Genomic DNA, 27440 nt, shown 5'->3' on the forward strand with positions numbered 1-27440 from the left:
ACCACCGGGGGAGGCCCAAAGACCTACATCTTTTATAGTGAAGCCAACACTTTCTAAAATATGAAAAACAAAGAAATGGTACTGTAAACAACTGATTCAGAGAACTGGAAGTAAAAGCCAAAAATAAAAAATAAATAACCAGGTAAAAGGATTGCAAATGGCTGATTCCGGGGAGTAAATGATTGGCGCATAGACACTGGGGGATGTCATTTTTTGCAACAAGCCTTGTAACAGCAGCTAAGCCCTGACCTGGCTTCGTATAGGTGAGGTCAGGGTGATTTGTACATTTTGAAATGGTTGAAAAAGACAAAAAGAAAAGATGGTTTCATGACATATGGAAATGATAGGAGATTCCAATCTCCGTGTCTATAAATAAAACTTGATTGGTACTGCCACCTGCATTCATTCACCTATTGTCTATGGCGGGTTTGGTGCCGCCACAGCGGCCAAGCTGAGCAGCTGCAACAGAGGTCAAGTGGTCTCAAAGATTTCCCCTCTGGTCCTTCACAGAAAAAGCTTACTGGCCTCTGCTTTAAACTTTTAAAAGGTATGTTTGTACATATAGTGACAAATGGACTAAATTGTTTGAAAAGGAAGTAGGAAAGAGGGAAATTGAAAGTTGCTAATGACTCATTTGTTCTATTACAGAAGATAGAGGAAGACTTGGTGGTGAAAAAAATTAAAAAGCAACCATTAGAAAAATGTCAGGCACATTACATGCAAAGAACAAAGGGGAGATAAAAAGTAGAACTTGATTAATCAAAAATTTTTAAAAGGGTTGACAAAACAAAGGGACAGACAGAAACCATTAAATAGGATGCCAGTAAAATCCGATTATCAATTATCCCTGTTCTAGAGGAGAGTCAGCACTGTGGCGAGTCAGTCCCCTGCATAGTAACAGGTAAGTTCAACGAAATCCCAATTAAAAAACCAACAGAAATGTCTCATGAATCTTAAATTAGCTGATTCTAGAATTTATTTGGAAGAAAAATGCAAAATATCTAAGAACAATTTGAAAAAGAATAATAAATTTGATCCAGAACAAGCAGCTGTTTGTTAAAAAATTAAGTTAGAACACTACCTTACCTTACATCATCAACTGTAGTCAAATTGAGGCAATACAGAACTAAGCATAAAAATGAAACTATAAAAGCATGAAGAGCACATATACTAGGCACATTTTCAAAATAGTATTTCTGTGAAAACGTTGCTAACCCAGGCGAAACTACAGTGCCATAAAGGAAGAGACCTACATACACACTAAAAATGTTTAATCTTTTTAAAAAAGATTTATTTATTCATGCATACAAGAGCTGGGGTACAGGCCAGAGGTGGGGGGGGAGGTGAGAGGACTCACCAAAGACAGAGCGGGGAACAGAACAGGCAGGACGAAGTACACTGCTGAGGGGAGCAGCGGGGAGGCAGGAGAGGTCTGCTGCGCCATGTGGGTCACCTCCCTGGCCAGGGATCAAACTCGTGCTGCAGTGGCTACGGACAGCTTCACAGTGCTGAGCTTGCAACCCCTTGCGACACCAGGGAGGCCCAAAAATGTTTAATCTTCTTGTGGAGGTAATCAGGTTAATAAGTGACTTTCAGATTTGGGTGCAAGGGATTGCTTCTGCTTAAAAAGCAAAGCATCGCCAATAACATTTTTTTAAAAGCCACAGGATGAGAAAAACACATTTGCAATGTGTCTGATAGATCAAGGGCTACTCGATGTAATATACAAAGACATCCTGCAGATCAGGAAGGTCACAAACAGATCCGCTCTACTAAGGCGAAGGACAGCCGTGGACAGCCCAGAGAGGACACAGCTCAAAGGGCACCGAACGTTGGAAAAGGCGCGAGTGCGGGAAAGTCCTAACCGGAGCAAAGCTGTCGCGATCTCGCAGCCTCAGAAAGCGCCTTCACCACGCGGGCGACCGGCGCATGGATGAGGACGAGGGGTGTGGGCTGGGGGAGAGGGTTGATGGGCCATCGGCGAAATCGATGACTAACGACAACGCACGTACCCCGGCACTTGGTAGGAAGGTGGGAGCTTAGCAGTCGGGGACAACTGGGGGATGTGTGGGGGGAAGCCTGGCACCCCACTCTGGCGCCCCAGCGGTGAAACCCAGGGAGCGCAAGGCCCAGCACATCCACCCCCGCGGGCTGAGGAGGGCGCGCAGTGGGCCAGGCAGCGGGAGCACGCGCGTCAGGCGCCCCCGTGAAGTCGCGCTCACGTCGCCTAACACCGCCTCAGCGGTTGCGCGAGACTTGCCCGGCACAGAAGGTTCTAGAAGCGAGAACAGTCGGCGCAGAGATGCTATGCGGTCTCGCTACCATGAGCTTCCTCCACCGAGAAGCCCACTGTGGCGGGCTCGCGGGGGCGGGGCAGGGGGTGGGCCGGGTGATAAGACTGAGAATTCTGGCGCTATTTCACCCTACGACGCCCTAAGGCGAAATCAGCTACTCCCTGACCCGCGCGCTCGGCTCGGGGAGACACCGCCGGCCGGACAGAGGCGCGCGCGCGCGCGGAGGGAGCCGGGGGCGCAGGGTGTGCTGCGGCCGCCGCGTGGGCGCGGAGGGAGCGGCGCATGCGCAGAGTCCTCGTGGGGGGACGTCGCCGACCGCCCGCGCGCAGTTGCGGAGCCGACGCCGACCGGGCTGCCGACGCCGACCGGGCTGCCGCGATGGCCGACTCTGAGGGGAGTGTGGCTCTGGCCGAGGCCGCCAAGCCGGACGCGAGGACGGTGCAGGTGCTGCGGGACCTGGCCAACCGCCTGCGCATCCGCGCCATCCGAGCCACGTGTGCCTTGAGCTTCGGGTGAGCGCTCGGCGAGTCCCGGGCCGGGCCGCCCCTCCAAGCCCCTCTCCGCCAGCCGGCGCCCAGGGGCGCGTGGAGCGGGACCCGAAAACCAGGGTGCGGCGTGGGGAAGAAACCGCGCCCGAGAGAAACGATACGGCGGGCGTGGGTCTTGCGTTGGGCGCTGTTCCCTTCCACAGCCGCGTGTCCCCTCGGGCTGTTGGGCCCGCGCGCCCTTCTGCTCGGGAGAGTTGGTGCTCTGGGGCGCTTCTGCGGGGCTCGCGGGGGGCTCAGGGTCTTTTGTTGGGGCGTTTTGGAGCTTGTTCGGTGGCGGGTTTGTTGTATTTCTGTTTTTTTCGAGAGCATCGCCTTGGGTGGTTTGTTTCCAGAACGTTCTTCCAGGCTGCAGATTCAGTGGCGAACAGTTGTATCCGCGCCATAGTCGTTTTGCTTCTGTAGAACCCGTGGTGGCGTCGCCCCTACTTTCAAAATGAAAGTGATTTCAAATCTGGCTTAATAATTTCCTTCTCCTCTTAAATTTAATCCAGCTCAACATTGGTTCATCCTTTCAAAGAACCGGCTTTGGTTCACTTTATTATTCTAGTGTCTGTTTTGGCTCTCATTTTTGTCTGCTGGCTTCTGGCTTAGGTCGTTCTGTAATGTGTCGGTGGTTGAGTTAGGTGTTTGACCTGACAGTGTCCCTTTTTGAGGAAAGGGTTTACCAGCTATTCGTTCCCTCTGGCACTGGTTTTTCTGCATCCCGTAACTTTTGGTATGTTGTCTTTTCCTTTCCAAGCATTGTCCACTTGAATTTCTCCTGTGATTTCATCTTTGACCCATTGATTGTTTAAGCGTGTTTTGCTTAATTTCCACGAATGTGGGTTTTCGTTAGGGGTTTTTAGTTGCATTCCATTGTCATCTGGCAAAGTACTTTGCCTGATAGGTCTTCAAATCTTGTCCTCCAACCTGAGCTGGGACAATAAAGGACAGTGCAAGTGAGTTTAAAATGTGCAGTTTTGGACTTTCTAACACTTTCATTCTGCTCCATTCACCTTCAAAATCAATAACGGTTTACATTTTCTCAAGGGATCTAACAGTTTAGCCCCAGTCCATCCTCTTAGAGGATACTCGGCCAGCCAAGAGTTTGGTCTCAATTTTGCGTACTGTGAAACTTTGTAAAAGGACGTTATTTATACCACGAGCCAGACCGAAAACCTTAGTTTTCTAGTAATTGTGGTGCGATGCTGCAGAGGTGCTTTAGTGTACCGCCCTGTCCTCTCTGCACTTAATGGTTAGACCCCCATGCAGGCCTTCTGCATTTCGGCATTCACTTACTGCACCATGAGAAATGACTTAGTCTCACCATTCACTTCTGTTTTTTTTTTTTAAACATTTCTTTCTTTTTTTTTTTTTAAGATTTTTATTTATTTATTTACTTATACAAGCACTGGGTACAGTAAGAAGCGCGGGAGGGTGAGAGAATTCACCAGAACCAGAGCGGGGAGCAGAACAGGCAGAAGGACCGAAGGACACTGCTGAGGGGAGCAGCGGGTGGCAGGAGAGGTCTGCGCACCATGTGGGACCCTCACCCGGTGGCCGGGGATCGAACCGGAGCTGCAGAGGCTGCGGGCAGCTTCGCAACCCAGCGCTCAACCGCTGCGCCACTGGGGAGGCCCTTACCGTTCACTTCTTAAAAGAAACTGGCTTTAGAATGGGATCTTTGTGCTTTTTTTTTTCTTTTTTATCCAGATTGAAATATAATTGGCATACAATGCTATGTAAGTTTAAGGCATACAATGTGATTTGCCTCCATGTTTTGTAGAATAATTACCACAGGAAGTTTAGTTCTGCATTCTATAGATACCAGAAGAAAAACTGTTATTTTCCTTGTGATGAAAATTCTTAGCATCTAATACTTAGTTTTTGGATGTACCAGAACGGGATCTATTGTTGTACATCACATGCTTAGTATTTCCAACTGGATGTTTCTACCTTTTAACCGCCTTCCTTTAATTCCTCTCCCCCATTCCAACCTCTCATAACAACAAATTTCATTCTCTCTTTCTATGACTTTAATTTTCTTCAGATTGCACATGTAAGAAATACAAATATTCTTATTTATATGATTTGTTTCACTTAGCATAGTTCGTCCATGTGGTATTGGCAGGGTTTTCTCCATTTTATGATTCAACAATCCATTGCACATATGTATCACATCTTTTTTTTTAATTTTTTTTAAAGATTTATTTATGTATACAAGCACTGGGTATAGTCAGAAGCGCGGGAGTGTGAGAGAATTCACCAGAGCCAGAGCGGGGAGCAGAACAGGCAGACTGAAATACACTGCTGAGGGGAGCAGCGGGCAAGACAGGAGAGGTTTGCGCGCCATGTGGGACCCTTGCCAGCGGCCGGGGATCGAACTGACGCTGCAGAGGCTGCGGGCAGCTTCACAGCCCAGTGCTCCACCGCTGCACCACCAGGGGAGGCCCATGTATCACATCTTTTTGCATTCATCCGTTTTTAGAAAACACATCTCCATGTTCAGATGTGGTCCAGACACAGAATTACTGATCACGTGGTAGGTAGTTCTGTTATTTTTAAATATTTTTAACATGCATACTGTTTTGCAGATTGAATGCACCAATTGGCATTCCCAGCAACAGTACACAAGGGTTCCCTTTTGTCTACATTCTCTCTAGGGTTTATCTCATCTTTTTCATAATAACTATTGTAACAGGTGTGAAGTGATATTGTGGTTTTGATTTGCAAATCCCTAAAGAGAGTGATTTTGTGTACTTGTTGGTCATTCGTGTATTTTTTTTTTAAGAAAGTAGATACTTTGATTAATTTTTTTAATTTATGCATGCATACAAGAAGGGGGGGGTGCAGGCCAGAGGTGCAGGGGGTGAGAGGATTCACCAGAGCAGGGAGCAGAACAGGCAGACTGACTGAAATACACTGCTGAGGGGAGCAGCAGGAGACAGGAGAGGTCTGCTGCGCCATGTGGGCCAGCTCCCTGGCCGGGGATGGAACTCATGCCATAGTGGCTGGCTATAGCTTGATAGTACTGAGACTTTAATCCCTGTGCCACCAGGGAGGCCCATATATCTTGTTTGTAAAAAAGTCTTCAGGCTCCCCCCCCCTTTTGATTGGATTATTAGGGAGAGTGTCACTGAGTTGTATGAGTTCTTCGTATGTTTTAGATACTAATCCCTTTTTAGGTACATAGCTTGGAATTTTTTCCCCATTCTGTTTGAAAATGTCTTTCCATTGTTTTGTTTTTGTGTTGTGCAGAAGTGTTTTGGTTTGATGTAGTTCCACTTATTTTTTGTTTTGCTGCTTGTCCATTTTGTGCCATACCCAAAAAGTTGTTGCCAAGACCCAAGTCAGTCAAAAAGTGTTCCCCCATGTTTTTTTCTAGTTTAATGGTCTCCAGTCTCACATTTAAGTCTATTCCCCACACTGAGTTAATTTTTGTGAGCAGTGTAGGTTAGGGAACTATGTTCTGTTTGTTTGCTTTTTAACATGGGTATATCTGATTTCTTTGCCCTCATTTATTGACTAGACTTTGAGTATATTTTTTTCCTTTAAGGAAAATTTACTTTTAATGTAATTACGCTAGTAAATGTATTTAAACGTGTTAGTTTAAATTTGGTTTGGTTGCAATGTGGACATTGAACTAAGATTTTGTAAGAAAATCCTTGCGCCTATAAGCTATATTCATTTTTCAGTGTATGTGGCCTCATTTTTTTGGTTACACTTTTTAACACGGTGAGATGTTCAATACCAAGATCCATCAGCAACTTCATGTTTGCATTCTTACGTATACATGAAGCTTCCACCGACATTTCTTAAGATCATACGTAACATACACTTTAATATAAGTGTGTTAGTTTTTCACTTTCAAGGGCTGTATATATTGATATCTTTTTGAGTTAGGGTTTTCATAGTCTTTGGTTAAATACTCTGAAGTGGAATACAGCAGTGTCATCTGGTATCTCTTCTTGTTTTTAATATTTTATATAATTCTTACATCATTTTTCATTTTTGCACAATGTATGCATTTTCATTTTGGTTATAGTCCCCATACGATTGCACCCGGTATCTCTGTTCTTAACTTTCGAAGAAACCTGTGTTCATTAGTGCTTTCATGCCAGCACCCAGAGGCAGAATTGCTGGGCTGAATGGGGGTTCTAGTCCTGAGGAGCCTCCATATACCTTCCTATACAGCACGCAAGGTTTACTTTTCTCTGTATCCTTGCCGACACTTGTTTTCTTGTGATTTTTGTTACAGCCATTCTGTCAAGTGTGCAATGATACTTCATTGTTTTGATTTGCATTGTGAAAAACATTCTTTTACATATCTATTGGCCACTTGTGATGCCTTCTTTTGTGAAAGTCTCTGTTTAGAGCCTCTGGATTGTCACAGGGTTGTTTGTTTTTAGTTGTATGAGTTTATTTTGGATATTGACCCCTGTCTGGTATGTAATTTGCCAATTTCTTCAGTTCTGTAGGTTGCATTTTCTTTGTAAAGCATTTATCTTGTTAGCCTTTTGCTGTTCTTTTAGCATGATGCCTTTTAGTTTGATGGTAGTTGCATTTATGTTGGCTTGCGTGAGAGATATAAGATAGTGCTCGTTTCATTGTTTTACATGTACTTGTTCACTTTTTCTAGCAGCATTTATTTATCAGACAAATTTTCCTTTCTCCATTGTATTCTCTCCTTTGTCATAAATTAGTTTTCTGTGTGAGAGTTTATTTCCGGCTCTCAGTTCTGTTCCATTGATCAGTGTGTCTGTTGTTATTTTAATACCATACTGTTTTTGATTACTGTAACTTTTTAGTGTAGTTTGAAGTCGGGGAGCATGATACCTTTGTTTCATTATTTTTGTTTCCCAGAATTTCTTTAGCTATTCACGTTTTTGTGGCCATATGCATTTTAGGATTTTTTTTTTTTCTCTGAGGAATGCTACTGGGATTTTGATAGTGATTGCATTGAGTCTTTAGGTTCCTTTTGCTAAAATAGCCATTTTTACACATTAATTTTTCCAACCCAAGAGCATGAGATAGCTTTTCATTTCTCCTACAGAGACAGGTCTTCTGGGGGAGTAAGGTTTCATCATCTTAAGTCAGTTATGGCCAAGCTGTGTTTATTCTGTTTTCTGGTAGGTTTTCTATAGTTGTTTTGATGCACGACCACCCCTGTCCAGTGGACTGTCTCCACCATCATCCACCCATACTCTCAGGACATAAAATCTTAGAAAATCTGATTCCCTAAATCTCTGGAACCAAGGTGGCCATTCATATTGTTCCAACTTCCATTGAGCCTTAACCCTCTTGTCAAATGCTGGTTGACCTCATATGCATTGGTTTATTTTTGTTTTGTGGCATTTCTGATAAATGACAGCACAAATGAGGAGATGCTTACATCAGGTGAGTTTGACCTAAGTGTACAGGTGCTCAATGATGAAAGGTCTTAGAGGTCTTGTTCTTTCTCTCCGCTGGGGGAAAGGTGGTGAGGTCACTGAGCTGCAAATATCCTTAGAAACAGTGAGCTTGAGAGACACTGACCTTGCTTCCCTTTCCCTTAGTTGGATTTTTCCAGGCCTGAGAGAATTGATTGCTGCTTCCAGTCTGAGGCAACCACGTGCTGAAAGGTTGCCTCATGCACCACGTTCCTGGTGAGTTCACTTGCCTGTGAGAAATGACCTGACCTTGTCTACGTTTCAGCCACCCCACGTCATGCAGCAGCGCTGCTGAGATCATGTCGGTGCTGTTCTTTCATGTCATGAAGTACAAACAGGGGGATCCGGAGAACCCCAACAATGACCGATTCATCCTCTCCAAGGTAAGGCAGCAAGGGCTGCTCAGTTGCTTGCTTCTTAAACTGATTTAAACTCCATTGTCTGCCTTAGAGTGATAGAGGTTTTCTTCAGCAGTAGCTGCCAGGGCACTTTTCTAGCCACCAGAATGTGTGTGTGCATCAGATTTAGGCCGCAGCAGAAATTGAGAAAGAGAACATACAGGAGCGTAGGCCTTGGCCTTGTCCGGGGGTGGGGTCAGTGGGTGCTCTACAGCTAGGAGAGCCAGGGCCTCCATGATTGGCGTGCCCGGGGTGGGGGTGTCCATTGCAGACAGCTACTGCGGGAGGCCTCCTGCCAAGGCCTGGAGCCGTTACTGTCAGGTGCTTGGATGCCCTTAGAGGGGTCATGGTGTGGGAGGCTTGCAGGGTGGGGGGTCACAAGGTCCCACCCTGGGTGGGTCCTTGTGACCCCCACCCTGCCCAGGCCTTTGTTTTCGTTTTATCTGGTATTTTGTTTTCTACGGCCAAGCAGGCCTGGGGAGTAACCAAAAGGCTTTTTTGTAAACATGCTCTTTGTGCTGGAACAATGATGAGAAGTAACACGTGAAAGAGAAGAGCTTTTTTTAGTGCCTGTAGCACCTTGTGCGCATCTTTTTTTCTCTTGTATACACCTTTATTCTACCTTTCCTTGGTCCCTCTCAACCATGAACACCTCCCTTGCAGCATAAGGGTTCTTGAGGAATAGAAGAGACCCCACGTGGGCCTCCTCGGTGGCGCAGCGGTTGAGCGCTGGGCCGCGAAGCTGCCCGCAGCTTCTGCAGCCCCTGTTCGAACTCCGGCTACCAGCGAGGGTCGCACATGGCGCACAGACCTCTCCCGCTGTGCCTGCTGCTCCCCTCAGCAGTGTACTTCATCAGTCTGCCTGTTCTGCTCTCCGCTCTGGCTCTGGTGAATTCTCTCACCCTCCCGCGCTTCTGACTGTACCCAGTGCTTGTATAAATAAATAAATAAATAAATAAATAAATAAATAAATCTTTAAAAAAAAAAAAGAAGAAAAGAACCCACGCTGGGGGGACACTTCAGCCATGCCAGGCACCGTCCTTGTTCCTGGCCAGTCTTCTCAGTTCTACAGCCTCCTGCCACCTGAGGAGGATTCGCCATCATACCTGTAAAGTGAGGCCCTGAGAAGGTGGGTTCACTTACCCTCCACTTGAAAGCTGTGGGGGAGGCAGAGCTGGTCAGACTACAGAACCCAGGCTAGACCCAAAGACATGTAAGGCAACCAGGAGCCAGCACTTGTTGTGGGAGTAAGGTTGGGGTGTGGGGTAGAACCAGAGGTCAGAAATTTAAGTGAGATAGCTCTGCTGGGCTAGAAGCCACGGTGCCCTGAGTGGTGGGAGGTAAAGTAGGGAGTGAGCAGGGGCCAGAGTGAGCAGGACAGTGCAAGAACTCGGGCTGTATTTGGCACTAGAAGTGAGCTCTTGGGCAGCTGATAGCTGAGCCAGCATGAACCTCTGTAAGTTGTGAGAGGCTCCCCCTTGGGAGCTGTGTTGAGGATGATTAGGGAGCAGGGAGACGTGGTAATGAGGGTGGTGAGAGATGGTCAGTGTCTTTGCAAGCTTTAACGTGGGCCCTCGGCATGGCAGCCCTTCGGTGTGCTGCCGTGTGGCCCTCCCAAAGCCAGGGTCTCTCCATGGACCTGTGCAAACCTGTGCAGCAACAGGGTGGGGGGATTGATTCCTTTCCGGCATCGGCACTTCTGAACTCTCACTTGGCCTGATTTTAACACACCGGGGAAGTCGTAGTCTTCATCTGTGTTTCCATCTAAGAACCCATATTCGCTCACAAAGTCAAACTCTTGGTTTGTGTATGGCTGGATAAAAGGCTTTCTGAAACGGCGGGGTTCACGCTTATGTTCTCTGCACTGCTCTTAGGCTTTGTGTAGACCGCCATCTAGGGAAGCCATTCTTCGGCTCCTAAATCTCCAGTTACCCTGGCCGCTGGCCCTTCTGCTGTGGCACAGGGGATTCCTCGGGCTTCCCCGTCTTTGGGATGCTGATCCGAGACTTGGGTGTGCGCAGGTGTGGTGAAGAGGAACCCCCCCTGGTAGGGCGGGCGGGCCTTCCCACAGAACAGTGTGCACCCAGTGTCCTGCAGGCGAGCCAAGTTCATCCGCTTTCTTCTCTTACAGAGACTGTCGTTCATTGATGTGGCCACTGGCTGGTTTGGCCAAGGGCTGGGTGCTGCGTGTGGCATGGCCTATACCGGCAAGTACTTTGACAAGGCAAGGTAAGCTGCATACTGGGAAGTCACTTCATCACCCTCACCACCACCCGGCCCCACCCCCGGTACTTTGGGGCAACACTGATGGCTGGGTGTAGCACCAGTGCTCCAGCAGTAAAGAGATCAGAAAGCATCCTAGCGTGTGTGCACCCTGCTGGGGCGATGGTGGGGTGGGCAGGCTGGCCATGGTGGGGTACCTCTTGCAGTCCCATGACTTCGCGGGTGCCTGAGTCAGGCGCCCCTCGCCTCCCGCCCACCTGCTGCTAACACGCTCAGGCCCCTTCATGCCCTGTAAGCATGTTGACGTTTTCCATCTGCTGTTGGCTCTTTTGGTTTGTGTCCTGCGATTAATAACATTTTCTCAAACTTGAGTTACAGCATTCCTACAAGGTCTGGGCTGTGTTTTATTGGTATAAACACTTCATATTTCTGCTGCGGAGGAGTTTACTGTTTACAGTTGAACATATGCTCCTGAGGTAGAATGTTTTGATGGTTATGATTATTGTAAATAAATTTGTAAGATTGGAAATAGGAGGCGGCAGAGCTCACATTGGAGCCTGCCGAGAAACGGCGTGTGGATGTTTGGGTGTTTAAAGGGAGCTGCTTCCTCCCAGTCTCTTCTTCCCCTCCTGTTGGTGGAGCTGCAGAAGTGGCAGTAGAACCTAGAAATGCCTTTTACAGCTAGAACCAGGACGCTAGCCAAAGGCGAGGCCCAAGCTTTTAAAAGTGGCACTTCCCCAGCTGTGCCGTTTGGGTCGCTCAGGAACCTGGCGAGTCCAGCAGCTGCTTCAGCCTGGTGTTTCTCTTCAGAAACTGCATTTGTCCAAGGGCCCAGAGGAGCCCCTGCCAGGGTCCTAACCCACCTTGCCTTGCTTCAGCTACCGGGTGTTCTGTCTCATGGGAGATGGCGAGTCCTCCGAAGGCGCCGTCTGGGAGGCACTGGCTTTCGCTTCCCACTACAGTCTGGACAATCTCGTGGCTATCTTCGATGTGAATCGCCTGGGCCACAGTGGCGCCTTGCCCCTCGAGAACTGCATCGAGGTCTATCAGAAGCGCTGTGAAGCCTTTGGGTAACTGCCCTCTGTTGTGTCACCTACTTTATGTTCCCTTTCTCCTTCATTTTGTAACCTGGCACCGCCTCCTGTGGCAGGTGGAATACTTATGTGGTGGATGGCCGTGATGTGGAGGCGCTGTGCCAGGTGTTCTGGCAAGCGACACAAGTGAAGAACAAGCCCACTGCGGTGGTGGCCAAGACCTTCAAGGGCCGGGGCATTCCAAGTAAGCAAGTGTTCCTTTTACGTGTGGGATTGTTAGCAGCATCTGTGTGACAAGCGCGGCGGAAGCAGGCTAGGGCTCGTCAGACAACCAACTAGTCCCACCTGTGATGTGTGCTGGGATCTCTCACTCTGCTTGACTCTTACTAGACAGCGTGTCTGCTTAGGGTTGGGGGGGACCCAGACCCCCCCAGCAAGTGAGCAGAAATTTTCTACCTGCAGAGGCAGTGTTAAGAAAGATAGTCCATCGGAAGCGGAGGGACACTCAGGGGGTTGAGGCTAGTGCATGAGTTGGTGCCCGGGGTGCATACCCGGGCAACTAGGAAAACAGTAGCTCTGGGAAAGGTGGCTGTGTAGACCAAGGGAGTGGGGGGGTTGGAAGTCTTAACATCTTGCAGACTTTAAGACTGACACCAAAAGTCGTTCGTCTCAAGTATAAATAGTTGCAAAGGATGTGTGTGGTTCTTGCTTTTTTCTCCTAGAAGAAAAGTGTTCTCTGACTCCTTGTCAAATAGTCTTTCTATGTTGAGTGCGTGGGAGTCAGACGCGCTACTATGGCACCACGAGGTCACGCCCAGTTGAGTAAATGATGACCCGTTTACTCCTGGCAAAAATGTCATTATCGTTGTTGCCCCCACCTCCCCCTTCAGGGCCTCTACACGCATGCCCATCCCATAATCAGTTCTAATTGGTTCTGCCCCTGAAGTACACCTCAGACCTCTTCTATCCATCTCTCCTGCTCCCCACCATGGGCCCATCATTTCTCCCTAACTGCAGTGCTTCCCCCTGAACCAGTCTCCATATGGCTTCCAGGGGAATCTTTCTACACCATGGACGTGATCAATCACCTCTCCCACCCCACACCCTTCATTGGTTTCCCATCTTGCTTTTGGACAAAACTCCAACACCTTATACCCATAGGATACTCCATAGTCCACCCTGCTTGTTTCTTCAGCCCCTCTTCCCTCACGCTCCCCTCCATTCATCAGCATGTGGGACAGTGGCCACTCAAGAGCCTCTGGGCCTTTGCCAGGCTGTCCCCTGGTGCTAAGTGCCAGGTGATCTGACAGGTGCTCATTGAATACACATGGACTGGATCGTCTGTTCATTGGTTGCAGGTGTTGAGGATGCAGAAAATTGGCATGGAAAGCCAATGCCAAAAGAGAGAGCAGATGCAATTATCAAATTAATTGAGAGCCAGATACAGACCAATAAGAGTCTCGAGCCAAAGTCTCCTATTGAAGACTCACCTCAAGTCAACATCGCGGATACAGAAATGCTCTCTCCACCTGCTTATGAAATCGGAGACAAGGTAGGCAGAGCCATGTAACAGAGTAAGTACAGCCTTTGCTTTTCCTGTGTGCCCAGGACTCTTCATCTAGTCTGTTACCCACAGATGAACCCATTATAGAGGGGCGTGACATTTAAAGGTCATTCATAAGCAGTAGAGACGATTTCTTTTTCACTGTCTGATATCCTTCGATTTCATACTTACGTCTGAATTTTTTATGGGTTAGGTCAAATGCTACATTACATATTTGCTTGCTTCCTAAATATGCTTTGTGCCCTGTAGTCTACTTGTTGTGCATGAAAGCTCCATGGTTCTGTTTCTACGCAAAAGAGGGGGGCCCAGGGCCTCCCCTGGTGGCGCAGCAGTTGAGCGCAGCACTGTGAAGCTGTCCGCAGCCTCTGCAGCGCGGGTTCGATTCCTGGCCGGCCAGGGAGATTCCCACATGGCGCGGCAGACCTCTCCTGCCGCGCCCCCTGCTCCCCTCAGCAGTGTATTTCTTCATCAGTCTGCCTGTTCTGCTCCCCACTCTGGCTCTGGTGAATTCTCTCACCCTCCCGTGCTTCTGACTGTACCCAGTGCTTGTATAAATTAATAATGAAAAATAAGTGTTTAAAAAAATTTATGAATTTTAGGGCCTTCCCGGTGGCACAGCAGGTTGAGCGCAGCACTGTGAAGCTGTCCGCAGCCTCTGCGGTGCGGGTTCGATTCCTGGCCGGCCAGGGAGATTCCCACATGGCGCGGCAGACCTCTCCTGTCTCCCCTCTGCTCCCCTCAGCAGTGCTTACAGTCTGTCTACCTGTTCTGCTCCCCACTCTGTGGTGAATCCTCTCACCCTCCCGTGTCTCTGGCCTGTACCCCAGCTCTTGTATAAACAAAAAATAAATCTTAAAAAAAAATTGTTAAAAAAAAGTATGAATTTTTTAAAAAGTTACACTACCAGGGCCTCCCCTGGTGGTGCAGCAGTTGAGCGCTGGGCTGCGAGGCTGCCCGTAGCCTCTGCAGCGCCGGTTCATTCCCCGGCCGGCGAGGGTCCCACAAAAAAAAAAAAAAAAAAAAAAAAAAAAGAGTTACACTAACAAGTATAAAGGTTGGCTCTGGGTTGCTGATACAGTCTTCAGGTAGATTAGCTAATAACTTGCCTGCTTAAAGATAAAAACCATAAACGTATAAAATTAGTCATTAGATATGATAAACACACATGGAGAACATTCAGAGAATGACAAATTGTATACAACTTCATGCTAATTGGCATGGAAATTTGTAAAAGAAAATGAACCATTTTTTTAGAAATACATAAAATATCAATATTGGCTTGAAAAATACAAAACTGGGGCCTTCCTGGTGGCTCAAGGGGTTGAGACGCAACACTGAAGCAATCTGCAGCCACTGCAGCACGAGTTCCATCCCCAGCCAAGGAGCTGACCCACATGGTGCGGCAGACCTCTCCTGTCTCGCCCGCTGCTCCCCTCAGCAGTGTATTTCAGTCAGTCTGGCTGTTCTGTTCCCCACTCTTTCTGGTGAATCCTCTCACCCCTGCACCTGTGGCCTCCACCCCAGTTCTTGTGTGCATAAATAAATAAAAAAACCCAAAAGTATTATTCCAATTCATCCATAAAACCGAGAATGTGGCAGAGCTAGTCCAAAGAAAAAGTATAGACTAACCTCACCTGCACATACCAGTATAAAAGTTGTAATTTGCCAGTTTCAAGTTGGTACATTAAAGAAATCCATGAATCAGTGGAGTACAAGTTGTAATGCAGATGATTCATTAGTATTTGGAATATCGTTTTGATACATGCTACACAAAAGCAGTTCATAAAATCCAACAGTCATTCCCATTTCGGTTTTTGTTTTGTTTCAGACCTCTTAGTAAAACATAATTGGACTGGTGAGATATTTCTTCAGTTTGATTCTAAATCTAACAATCTTAAACCTGGAGCGCCCCCCCCCCTTTGTACAGTAAACATATTTTCATCTGACAGAATCAGCCCCGCTCTGGATGTGCTGGCCAACGTGGCTAAATGATGAAATACAGAACCAGTCCGTATAGGGGACTGCAAGCCTGTCATCACTGGCAGGTGATAGCATTGTGTCTGGAAAACCCAAGAGAATCATCCCGAAAAAGAATCCAGTAAAAGCTTGTAGTGAGACTAATGCACAGTTCACTCCTCTTCTAAATAAACAAAATGGACAGGTGGTCCCTTTTACAGTCACAAAACTAAAATAGCTAAAGTTCAGATATGCAGGGTCTTCATTAAGATGCTTAAAAAACTGTCCCCCTCAGTGACCTCATGCCTTGTACGTGAGCAGTGTTTTCCCAGGGGGCGCAACGCAAACCTGTGCTTCCTGTGCATCTCTGGGCCGGCAAGTGGGCGCATGGCAGGAAGATAACCTCTTCGTGCTATGTCCTGTATAATTTTTTACTTTGTGTCTACTTGAATTGCCTAATTTTTAAGAATATTTTTGAGCACTTTGATGAATGAAAGAAGGCAAATGAAGCGGCAAGCCTTGTTCTGTGTAACAATAGATGTGTTGAGATTTGACTCACTGTATAATCCACCTATTTAAAGTATGCAGTTAATAAGTTTCAACGCAGTGACAGAATTGTGGGGTCATCACTCTTGTACCACCCCAGAAGAAACCTTGTGCCTGGTAGAGTCCTGTCCCACTCCTACCCAGCCCCAGTAGCCAGCAAGCTTCACTCAGCCTCTGGATTGGCCTGTTCCAGACACTTCATGTAAGTGGGACCTTGAACGTAGACGCCTGTGTCCGGCCGACTTGGCACAGTTTTCTGGCCAGCCTGCGTGGCCCGTGCAGGGCTCCAGCTCTCGGGTGTGCCAGGCATGTTGTGTTTGCTGCCATCCATCGATGGGTGTTTGGGTTGTTCCTGTCTAAAGTTCTGCATTTTCATTTTTGCAGTGAGTATTTTCAATTTCATACTTAAAAAGTCAGAAACTGCATTTTGGGAATTAAAAGGTTTTAATTATCTGAATGGGACAGGGAATAAGTTTTTTTTTTTTTTAGATTTATTTATTTATACAAGAGCCGGGATACAGGCCAGAGGTGCGGGGGTGAGAGGATTCACCAGAGACAGAGTAGGGAGGAGAACAGGCAGAACTGATCGAAATACACTGCTGAGGGGAGCAGTGGGCGAGACAGGAGAGGTCTGCCGCGCAATGTGGGATTCTCGCTGGCTGGCTGGGATCAAACCTGCACTGCAGAGACTGCGGACAGCTTCACAGTGCAGTGCTCAACCGCCTGCGCCACCAGGGAGGCCCCAGGGAATAAATTATTGATAGATCAATACTTCATGGGTCACATACGGACTTCAGATTGGTGAGCAAGCCGTCTTCATGATTCTAAGGAAAATTATTGGTGAATCAGAAATTTGTTTGCCTCATTAATGAGGTAGTTCTGCGAGGTTTCTCGCCTTCCATCTTAACGCATCCTGAGACACTGTTGTTTCTCTCTTCTAGATAGCGACTCGCAAAGCATGTGGATTGGCTCTGGCTAAGCTAGGTCACGCAAATGATAGAGTTACTGTGCTGGATGGTGACACCAAGAACTCCACCTTCTCTGAGCTGTTTAAGAAGGAGCACCCTGAGCGCTTCATCGAGTGCTTTGTTGCTGAGCAAAACATGGTGCGTGCACTGTGTGTGGCCCCTCCAGTCTTCTCGTTGACTCACAGTGGCCCCCCAGACATAGGAGGCCTGCTCTGCCTTAGTTTTTCTTTCCATTTATAAAGGCAAAGTACCTGAAGATGTCTCTGAGGAAACAGGTAGAAAGTAGGGCAGAGTGTGGTAGGTGGCCTCCAGAATTGCTGGTGGGAACATGGTAGACTGCCTGGCACCCTTTCCAGGTAGACTGAGAACGACAGGCTAAGGACTACAGCCATCTGACCCCAGCACTCCAGGCCTGAGGCATCCCGGGTTCCTAGTATGTCTAGATGACTTGCTCTTAAGGGACTGTGGGGTTTTTTTCCATTGTATTGTGGGCCCAGTGTGTCGTACTTGTGCCAGTGTTACACCAGTTCCATCTTTAAGAGCACCAGTAGCTAGAGCTGTGGCCTTCGGTGATGCTAAGGCAGGAGTCTCTTACCACACACTACCCCTCTCAAGAGAAATAAGTTAATGCAAGTCAGCACCTTCATGTCTCAAACTGTGCCCATGCAGTGGGTGGTACATGTGTCTTCACATTGTGGAGGCTTAAAGCGGCACTGGCCTAAACACTGTGACCCAGTAGGTCTCATAACCACCAGAGATTTGGTTGGAATAAATAGTATTTACAAATTTATTTACAATTCTTAGAAATTAGTGGCCAGTTCTTCCAGTCAGAAAATTTTATACAGAATCCAAATTTTTGAATTTTTGTGAAAAAGGAACGACCTGGCTTTCCCTCCTGCAAGCTGGCTGGAGCTGAGCAGTGGGCGTCCACGGGCCTCCGGCTGACCTGCTGGCGCATTCACAGCACTTCCCCGCCCTGTCAGTGTTGGGAGTGAAGCCCCTTCCCCCACCTTCTCTAAAGTAGGCTGTCACAGTTATAAGAGTACCTACACGGTTCTGTGGGGTTCTCTAGATTATTGCCGTTTTCAGTGGACGGGGAATCCGTTTTCTGAATTAAGCTTCCTATCAAAAAAACTTGCTCCCCAACTTACTAGTTGCTTCAGTCAGCAGCCATATACTCTGCCACTGACGTCTTCTAGCAGCGGGAAGAACGCTAGTAAAGAAGTGGCCAGCAGGTGGCACAGGACCCTAGTGAAACAGGTGGCTGTGATAAGAGTGGGACTAGGGCTTTCTCTCCTTGGCAGCACAGGCTGGTCAGGTAGGTGGCGGAGCCCCCAAATTTTCCCGTCTCTTGCCCAGGAGGCATGAGGGCGCTGAGCGAGCGGGCAGGGGAGAATGGGTGCAGGAGATTTGAGAAGGGCAGAGTGGGAAGTAGATCCTCAAGGGAAGCAAGATGGACTTGCGTACCCCAGGCTTCCTCCTTGTGGGTTGGAAGGCACTGTTCGGAGGCACTGGCTTTGTTGTGGTGGTGAACGAGGCAGGGTGGGTAGGCGGAGTAGGGGTTGCCTGCAGCTGTTTGCGCAGGGCTAAGTTGGGGCGTGGGGGAGAGGCCAGGGATGTTCTGACTCACCACCTTTGTGCTGCAGGTGAACGTGGCGCTGGGCTGTGCCGCCCGTGACCGCACTGTTGCTTTTGCTTGCTCCTTTGCTGCCTTTCTGACCCGAGCATTTGATCAGATCCAGACAGGAGCCATCTTGGGAAGCAACATCAACCTTGTCGGCTCCCACTGCGGGGCGTCCCTCGGTACGAGCTCTCGTTGCCCTCACCGTCGTGATGCTCTTCTGCAGACACACGTTAGCATGTGACTATACAGTTGCCAACCAAGTGTGTCCTTATTTGTGACTCTTAAAAAGCCGTATTATGTTCTGAAAGTTCCAGGTGCTCTGGCTAACTTTTGAGCACACCTCTTGGTTTTACTGTAACTCCCCAAGCTCTCAGCCATTGAGGAGGAGTTGTATGTCCTGAGCGCCGCTTAGCGCGTTGAGCCACATCCTGGGTATGACCAGCGCCACGCAGAGCTAGAGTTCCTTTCTGCTCTCAGTGTGGTCTCCTTAAAGGCTCAGGGAAGACAGGCACCCCGGGCACAGGGAAGTGGGCAACGCAGCACACCAGGGTTCGGCCTGGGCCTAGCAGGTGGAATGGGAGGCCTCGAAGAGCTCTGCGCAGTGGAGCTATGCTGAGGAGGAGGCCCTCTGGCACACTAACCTGGACCAGGTAGACCAGAAGGAAGCCCCAGGAGGACCCTGGACAGGCAGGCCCTGAGAGTTAGCAGTGGGGTAGAAAACAGGGCGAGTCTGAGAGCCCAGGGTAAGAAGGCGACATTGCTAGCAGATGGAGGAGTCTGAAACTGCATGAGAAGCCGAAACAGTCTCTGATTCTCCCTCACTTCGGAAACATCAGGAAGTTTTCCCCTGAATGGGCAAAGTAAGGATTCAGGGAGATGAGGCCACTGGTGTGCCTCTCGTGAGGTAGGGCATCTGCTGTTAGAGTGCAGGGGTGTAGGGCAGAGAGTATGCCTCCAAGTCACCTTGAGGACCCCTAACAGAACTGAACTGAGGGCTTTCTGTGTGGGCCAGATGCAGCAGAGAGCGCAGAGTGAGTCCTGTAGCGGGCCTTGAAGGGGCCCAGGGTCTGCCCAGGGCTGGGTGTCGTGCGAGTTTTAAAATTGGAATCAGCCAAGTGGAGAAGTAGCTCTAGACCTAGCCCATGTACATGGGTCAGAAACTCCCCAGACACAGCCTGAGTCCCCCTTAGCTAAAACAGCACCCCAGACACGCCCGGAAAGGATGTTAATGCCCTCCTCTTGAAAGGCTTTGAGGGACTGGCAAGAGCACCTGGATCTGTGAAGGGCAGAACCTGAGAGGGGCCCTTGAGGAGACGAGGACAGGGCGGAGACCTAGTGGGGTTGCCTTGGCCATGGCGCTCAAGGTAAAAGTGGCAAGTGACATTGGACCAAGCGCCAGAGGTTGATGAGGGAGGGGCAGGGCTGGTGTTGACCTGAAGAGCCCAGTGGTGTCTCCAGGGAAGTAGACATGACTGCTCATGGTGACGGTGTTCTGTTGACAGATTTGAACGCTTTTGGGGGCTCTGCTACAGTTGTGGGTACCCCTGGCAGTAAGAACTGCTCTGCAGCAGAGGGAAGGCTCCTAGTGGGCCATGCTCACGTCCAGGTTGTGCCTTGGCTTTCTCAGGTGAAGACAGCCCCTCCCAGATGGCCCTGGAGGACCTGGCCATGTTCCGAGCTGTTCCCAACTGCACGATTTTCTACCCAAGTGACGCGGTCTCCACTGAGCACGCTGTTTTTCTGGCAGCCAAAACCAAGGTATTTCTAAGCAGACATTAGTGACAGAAAAATGCATCTGGGTTCTGCTGCTGCTTTGGTGCTGGTGATCGGGTCTTTCCTCTTTCCTGAGCATAAAGGTATTGGTTATATGGAATGTGGATGGAAGAATCCTCTTAGAAGTAGAACCATTAAGGGCCTCCCCGGTGGCGCAGCGGTTGAGCGCTGGGTTGCGAAGCTGCCCGCGGCCTCCGCGGCGCCGGTTCGATCCCTGGCTGCTCCCCAGCCACTGGAGGAGGGTCCCACATGGCGCGCAGACCTCTCCTGCCGCCCGCAGCTCCCCTCAGCAGTGTCCTTCGGTCCTTCTGTCTGCTCTGCTCCCCGCTCTGGCTCTGGGGAATTCTCTCACCCTCCCGCGCTTCTGACTGTATCCAGTGCATGAATAAACCAAAAAAAAAAAAAAAAAGAAGAAGTAGAACCATTAAACTCTTTGCAGCAGAACCACTGCCAGCAAGCGTGTGAACGCACATGCAGAGCAGGATGCCACACCCCCGTGTGGGTGTCAGGTCTGCTCTGTGCCACAAGTGAGCTGAGAAGACAGAGCCTTCAGGAGGGTGCGGGGCGGGGGGGCTCCAGCAAGTTACCGGGTGCCAGCCCAGAGTGTGGCTATTGGGATCCCGCTGCAGATGAACTCCAGGGGCCCCAGTCCCCTCAGGAAGGGCACGAGAGTAGTTTCTACTCCACCTGTCACTCCTAACGTCATGTACAAGGGCATTCAGGGGTCACAGTCTGGACCTTTCCAACCACTGTAAGCAACCTTCACCGGACTCTCCTCTCCACCCCAGCCCCGCACACGGTTGGGGTGCATCACGTGAGGCCCATGCCAGGCACTCCCGGCGCACTGAAGACTGCATGTTTCTTTGGCTGGGCTCAGACTGCACAGCGCATGCAGCACTTAACTGTGCTGGGAGTCACTCTACACCTGCGTTTATGCAGAGTGCTCTCCTGTGCGGAAGGGGTTCCATTTCTAGAAAGTTAAAAAGAGGAAAAACAAGGCTGTGATAACAGAAATCAGAAGAAAAGTTGCTTCCCAGGGATGGGGAGAGTGCCTCCCGAGAGGGGTCGGGCACTTGTGGGCAGCGTGGCCGCTCTGTGGGCTCAGGATGCTTCATGGCATATACGGCTCTGTCAGAATTCTTGAAGTGCTCCACTCACATAAATTTTACCTCGATGGAAACACAGAGTTGACTCCTGTGAGTGACTGAACGGAAGCAGGTTTCTAGGTGAATGTATTCGTTCATAATGTGCACCTTACACTCCTAGGTAGGTTAGTAAATGCTTTAAATACACGTGTATTTCTCTACGCTCCTGGTTTTGTGCCCAAGTTCAGAAAAATTGAGTTTACATCTTATTGGAAAAATGGCGAGCCGCGTCCCAAGCTGGTGTCTGAGAGGTATGTCTGAGGCCAAAGCGGGGTGCGCTCGTGGCAGAGAAGCTACTGGTTAACACTGCTCTGGGCTGCGGCTTCCACGGGAGTCGGGGCCCTTGCCCTGAGTCCATGCTCCGTGGAGACAGACCAGGTTGGTACGTCCTCGGGGCGGCTCCCGAACGGGAGTGTGACTGTGGCAAGCTTGCCCTTGAGGGCGGGACACCACACCAGCCTCCGGCTTTGGCCCGAATGGAAGGGAGCCTGATCAGGTTGGCCGGCGATTACAGGTGCTCATCCCTTGCTCCGAATGTTTGCTGCGTTTTCAATAAAAAGAACCATCCAGTCTTCTGCCCTTCCTTGTTCTTTAAGGATTATTCGTTGGCCGCATGTAGTTTGGTTTCCTAAACTCTGCTCTGGTTTTGTCTGTGCCCCAGGGGATATGCTTCATTCGGACCAGTCGACCAGAAACTGAGGTTATTTATGCGCCACAAGAAAGCTTCCAGGTCGGAAAGGCCAAGGTAAGGCCTGGAGTTGTGTACTGTCACCTACTGTTACTTCCGAGAACACTGCTGCTCTAAAGAGCACGGTAGGACCCCATGTGCAGGCTTCGCCGCCTCTTTGCTGTAGCCTAGCAAAAGCCCGTTGAGACTCTGCCTCCTTGTCCCGGGAAGGAACAGTCTGCCGATGCCGTCCACGCTGACCTTTTCTCCTTTCCAAATGGAGTCTCTCTTGAAGGCATGGAGTGGTGGACGAAAGTCCTCAGCCTCGAGCTAAACAAAAGAATGGAAATGATTTCAAAGGAATAGTAGATCTGCTCGGCTCAGGCTTACAGCTCCTAGGCCAGGGATGAAAGGGAACTTGAACTGTTCTGCTACTGGTAGTTCTGTGATTCTGAGGTGGGTGCGTGGGGTATGTTCTCAAGGCATGGGTTGCTAGTCCTGTTTTGTAGGCGAGGGTCAGAGAAGGCCAGCAATTTGCTGGCGGTTCACCGTGAGCTAGGGAGAGCAGGCAGGAGCCAAGCCATGTGGCCCCTTGGATGTTTCCTTCCTGCCTTTCCTGGACCTGTGTCCATTTCACGTGGCGGAGATGGTGCTGCATAGGAGATCTTCATGTCCTGCTTTCTCTCGTGAGCTGTCGTGCTTACTGACACTCTTTTTGAGTATGTGAAATAGACCGGAGTCTCCTCAAGGGGCGATAGGTGACGCCGACTGGAGGGCTAAGGTTGAGGCTACTCCAGAATGAACAGAGGCTGGCGCTCGGAATGCCATAGTGCTATATGGGGCAGCCCTCACCTGCCACAAGGTCGTCGGCAAACCCTGGTCGGAAGCGCTGCCAGGTTAACCCAGGTTCTGCTGTTCCCTGGACTCCCGTGGCACGGGCAAGGCCATGTGTCTGCCAGGGAAGGGGTGTCTCAGTGGCAGCCACATAGTTTTGCCCTGCTTTTTATCTTCCTGTTGTCATCCCCGCCGCCCAATACACCCCTGTCCTGGCAACACTATGTCAGTATCCTGGTGGTGAAGGATGTGAGTTAAGTGTGTGTGAGAACGTGTGTGACGCGGCTCATTCGAGGGCAGGGCTTTGTAAAGGGGACGTAGCTGGCATGCCTGTATATGCCTGTGTACTTATCAAAAGGCCCCAGCCTCAGAGGGTGGCTTGCAGGCCCTGGTTTCTGATCGTTCTGCACTGTCAGCAGTAGGGAAGCCCACTCGGGGCGAAATGGAGATTAAATGCCGTCGGTTTGCTTGAGTGATTGCAGAGAAAACAAAACTCAGGAAAAAGACCAGGGAGCACTGGTCTTTGTCTACAGAATAGGAAGTGGCTGAGAACTTGGACTTAGAGGTCAGGCCTGGCTGCTGACCCCAGCCCTACTCTGGGAGCATTCTCCCTGCTCCAAGGCGCACTTTCCCGGCTGGCACTGACCTTTCCAGGGCAGCATGCTCAGGCATGAAGGTGCTCGGCCCGAAGTGGGTCACAGATGCCCAGAACATTCCCTGTTAGCATGTTCATCAGCGTCCAGTCTGCAGGTGCGCCAGATCAGGGTGTCCCAGGGTGTTCAGGCAGTCCAGAGGCGCTGCCTTGCCCGACCTCTTGGTGGGCGTGAGTCTGTGCCCCAGCACCACTGGGCCACACGACTCACTTTCTGACCCTCTCTCTGCCTTTCGGACCCCGGTTTGAAATCCACTTTCTGTGCTCAGGGCCAGTTCTGCACGGGGGTTGCACAAGAGCTTGGTCGGTGTGGCGCGGGACTCTCAGGAGGGGGCTGTCGGGTCTGTGAAACAGGACGTGGGGAGTAGCGAGCAGGCGTCCTTGCCAGCAGGGTGGGGGCAGTGGAGCTGAGTGTGTCCTCCGCCTGGAGGTGCGCACTGGGTGGTAACCAGGGTGTTCTGTTGGGTGACACGATACCAGGTGGTGCGCCACAGTGTGGACGACAAGATCACAGTCATCGCAGCAGGGGTGACTCTCCACGAAGCCTTAGCAGCTGCTGATGAGCTCGCCAAGCAAGGTCAGTGGGGGGTTGCTGAACATCGAAGATCAGTTTGGGGGGAGGTAGGACTGGGCTGCCTCATGTACCCCAAGTGGTCTTGTGAGGATGCCAAGTCTGCTTCATCTACCAAGCTGGTTGTTGCTGTTCCCCAGGTATTTCTCTCCGCATCATCGACCTGTTTACGGTCAAACCCCTGGATGTCGCCACCATCGTCTCCAACGCCAAAGCCACGGGCGGCCGGGTCATCACGGTGGAAGACCACTCCCCAGAAGGTGCGCAGGCCTCGGGAAGCGTTTTGAAAGGCTGCTTTGGCAGGGTGTGTTTGTTTCCTCGACTGGAGGTGTGCGGTGCACTGGCGCAGCTCCTCCTGCTGCCCGTGCACCCGGTACCCTTGATCGCTGCTTTCTGCCAGTGTGCAGCAGAGGTGTGGGGTCTCTTGCCTACCGGCTCCTGCAGGGCAGGGCAGGGCAGGGCAGGGCAGGGCAGGGCAGGGCCGGGCCCGTCCTCACACATATGTCCCCAGCACAGTACCTGGTCCCAGCACGGCCCAGTCTCAACTTCTTGTGGGCAGGGAGGGGTTGTAACAAGCTTCACAGCTGCTCTCGAGTCTCAAGCGATTAATAGTTTGCTCCAGAAAGGTAGGACTAGCACCTGCGAGCAGAGCATGCTGCACCGGAAGGCCACCGCTGGGACAGGACAGGGTTTGGCCGGACAAGGTTAGGTGGAGTAGACCCCATGGTTAGGTGGAGTAGACCCCAAGAGCACCCCAGTGCCTTCAGGACAGCGGTGTGCTCCCAGGAAGAGGCACATGGCAGGACCCACACCTCAGGCGTCCCTTTCTCTGACAGTGGAAAGGCACTGCCAGAGACCAGTGGTCCCCCGAGAGACTTGGCGTCTGGGCTTTTATGGGTCCTGAGGGTGCCTGGCCCAGCCCCTGGCGGCATTGGTGGTCCCGGGAGCAGAGATGTATGCTGTTCCAGAGCCAACTTTGCGGACGGCCCCTCTGCTACTCTCTTCTGTACAGTTCGTTTGGTGGTTTGAATTGACAGCTTTGAGAATGTTCACAGATCCCCACATCCATGAAGCCCTGGCTGAGAAGGCCCCTGAAGTAGAGCAGTTTGGAGATCCAGTGTCAAATGAGAACACCTCTGGCCATTTGGGGAGTGAATTCACGTCGGGCAATGGCTAGTGACCAGCATTTTCCCCGGGAACCAGCCAGTACAAGAGCCTCCCTCCCGCAGAACTGGAAAACAGGCCCCTTCAAGAACAGAACCTTCTGTCCTTTGCTTCCCAGGTGGCATTGGAGAGGCTGTCTCCGCAGCTGTCTCCATGGAGCCTGACATCCTGGTCCATCAACTGGCAGTGCCTGGAGTGCCTCGGAGTGGAAAGTCAAGTGAGCTGCTGGATATGTGTGGAATCAGTGCCAAACACATCATCGTGGCTGTGAAATGCATCTTAATGAACTAAGATCGCTGCTGGCCTTAGTCTTGGAAGACTGGCCCCCAGACGTGTGACTGCTTGTTGCCAAACCATTGAGTTCTGTACTGCTGTGCTTTGTTCTTAGAAGCAGGTTAACTGCCTTCCTGTTAAGCTTAACTTCACATCTGAGTGTAATTGAGTCATCAAAGCAGGTGTCAGACCTTCAGTGACACAGTAGCTAACAGAAGCAGCGCTGGGTATTTCCTCGTGAGACAATAGATAAGTAAGCGGGCTGGGGATAACCTCGGGTCCAGGAGTTCCGTGAATGTGTGTGTTGCTGATGAGTAAACGTGGTGTGAGGAGAGTAGTGGCAGCATGTGCCGGGGCTCCCATGCGTTGCCTCCTGCCACAGCTTCAGGGTGCCGTGGGGAGGCGCTGCCCTGCATTGGCCTCTGCTGGTTGCTTCATTTCCTTCTGCGGGCAGAGGCTGTGGAGAAACGAAAGCCCTCAGGGTGTCCTGTGCTTCGTGCAGGAACCGCCCGGTGGAGAGGACATGCTAGTTCTACTCCCATGTGACTGCACACTGGTGAGGTTCCAGAAGTGTCTCATATACCCAGTGATCAAACTAAAATGTTAGCTCAGTGATAGTCATCTAGTAAGGATACTAGTTCAAGTTCATGTTAATAAAGCATTCAAAAATAATGAAGTAGCAGCGTTATTTCACGTTTGCCGTGTGTGTGTGTTGGGTTTCTCCTTGGTAAAATTCTAAGTACGGAAGCAGCTTTTCTCTAAACCAGGAGAGAGAGCACATCGCCCAACAGCCAATGTGGGAAAGGGTCTGGGCAGGAGGGGAGGACCCAGCAGACAGTGAATGGACGGCCCAGCTGCAAGCCAGTGACCCTGCCCGGGAGATGCACTGACAGCAGCAGGCAGACATGTTAATGGGGGGCCGGAGCTTCAAGACTAGGTATCCTTGGACTCGGTGTGCCTGCTCTGGTGTGTTCCTTATTTTCATTGCCCTCATTAACTGATCATTGGGGGTCTTTGCTCAATATATGCTGGGGGAAGGCAAGTCACCAGCGAAAGTGGGGAGCAGAGCAGGCAGGTCCACTGAGAGAGACAGCCCAGGGGAGCAGTGGGGAGACAGGAGAGGTCTGCTGCGCCCTGTGGGTAGCTCCCTGGCCGGGGATCGAACTCGTGCCCCACGGCCGTGGCTGCCCGTAGATGGCGTTAAGATAGCACTCACACTTAACTCCTTGCACTGCCAGGGAGGCCCTTCCCAGGGATAATTTTTTTTTTTTTTTATAGAGGCATTTTTTTTTATTTATTTATTTATTATGTTTGTTTGCTTGTTTTTTGTTTATACAAGCACTGGGTACAGTCAGAAGCGCGGGAGGGTGAGAGGATTCACCAGAGCCAGAGTAGGGAGCAGAGCAGGCAGAAGGACTGAAGCACACTGCTGAGGGGAGCAGCGGGTGGCAGGAGAGGTCTGCGTGCCATGTGGGACCCTCCTCTGGTGGCCGGGGAGCAGCCGGGGATCGAACCGGCGCCGCAGAGGCCGCGGGCAGCTTCGCAACCCAGCGCTCAACCGCTGCGCCACCGGGGAGGCCCCCTTTTTTTTTTTTTTTAAGATTGATTGATTTGATTTATACAAGCACCGGGTACAGTCAGAAGCGCGGGAGGGTGAGAGAATTCACCAGAGCCAGAGCGGGGAGCAGAGCAGGCGGACCGATGAAATACACTGCTGAGGGGAGCAGCGGGCGGCAGGAGAGGTCTGCGCGCCATTTGGGCCCCTCACGGGCGGCCGGGGATCGAACCGGCGCTGCAG

At 50.4% G+C, this 27440-nt stretch overlaps 1 protein-coding gene across 1 annotated transcript; it reads left to right on the forward strand.

Moving 5' to 3' along the window:
• Positions 1 to 2672: 2672 nt before the first annotated feature.
• On the forward strand, positions 2673 to 25660 carry TKTL1 (transketolase like 1; the record flags this gene model as incomplete). Its single annotated transcript, XM_084258686.1, has 13 exons — positions 2673 to 2806; positions 8516 to 8633; positions 10780 to 10877; positions 11750 to 11941; positions 12022 to 12149; positions 13264 to 13457; positions 16913 to 17077; positions 18586 to 18742; positions 20191 to 20321; positions 22143 to 22226; positions 24115 to 24211; positions 24346 to 24465; positions 25488 to 25660. The coding sequence occupies 13 exons, from the start codon at positions 2673 to 2675 to the stop codon at positions 25658 to 25660; spliced, it is 1791 nt and encodes a 596-aa protein (XP_084114812.1).
• Between the last annotated feature and the right edge of the window lie 1780 nt (positions 25661 to 27440).

This window comes from Talpa europaea (assembly GCF_964194135.1).
Source record: "Talpa europaea genome assembly, chromosome: X".
Lineage (NCBI taxonomy): Eukaryota > Metazoa > Chordata > Mammalia > Eulipotyphla > Talpidae > Talpa > Talpa europaea.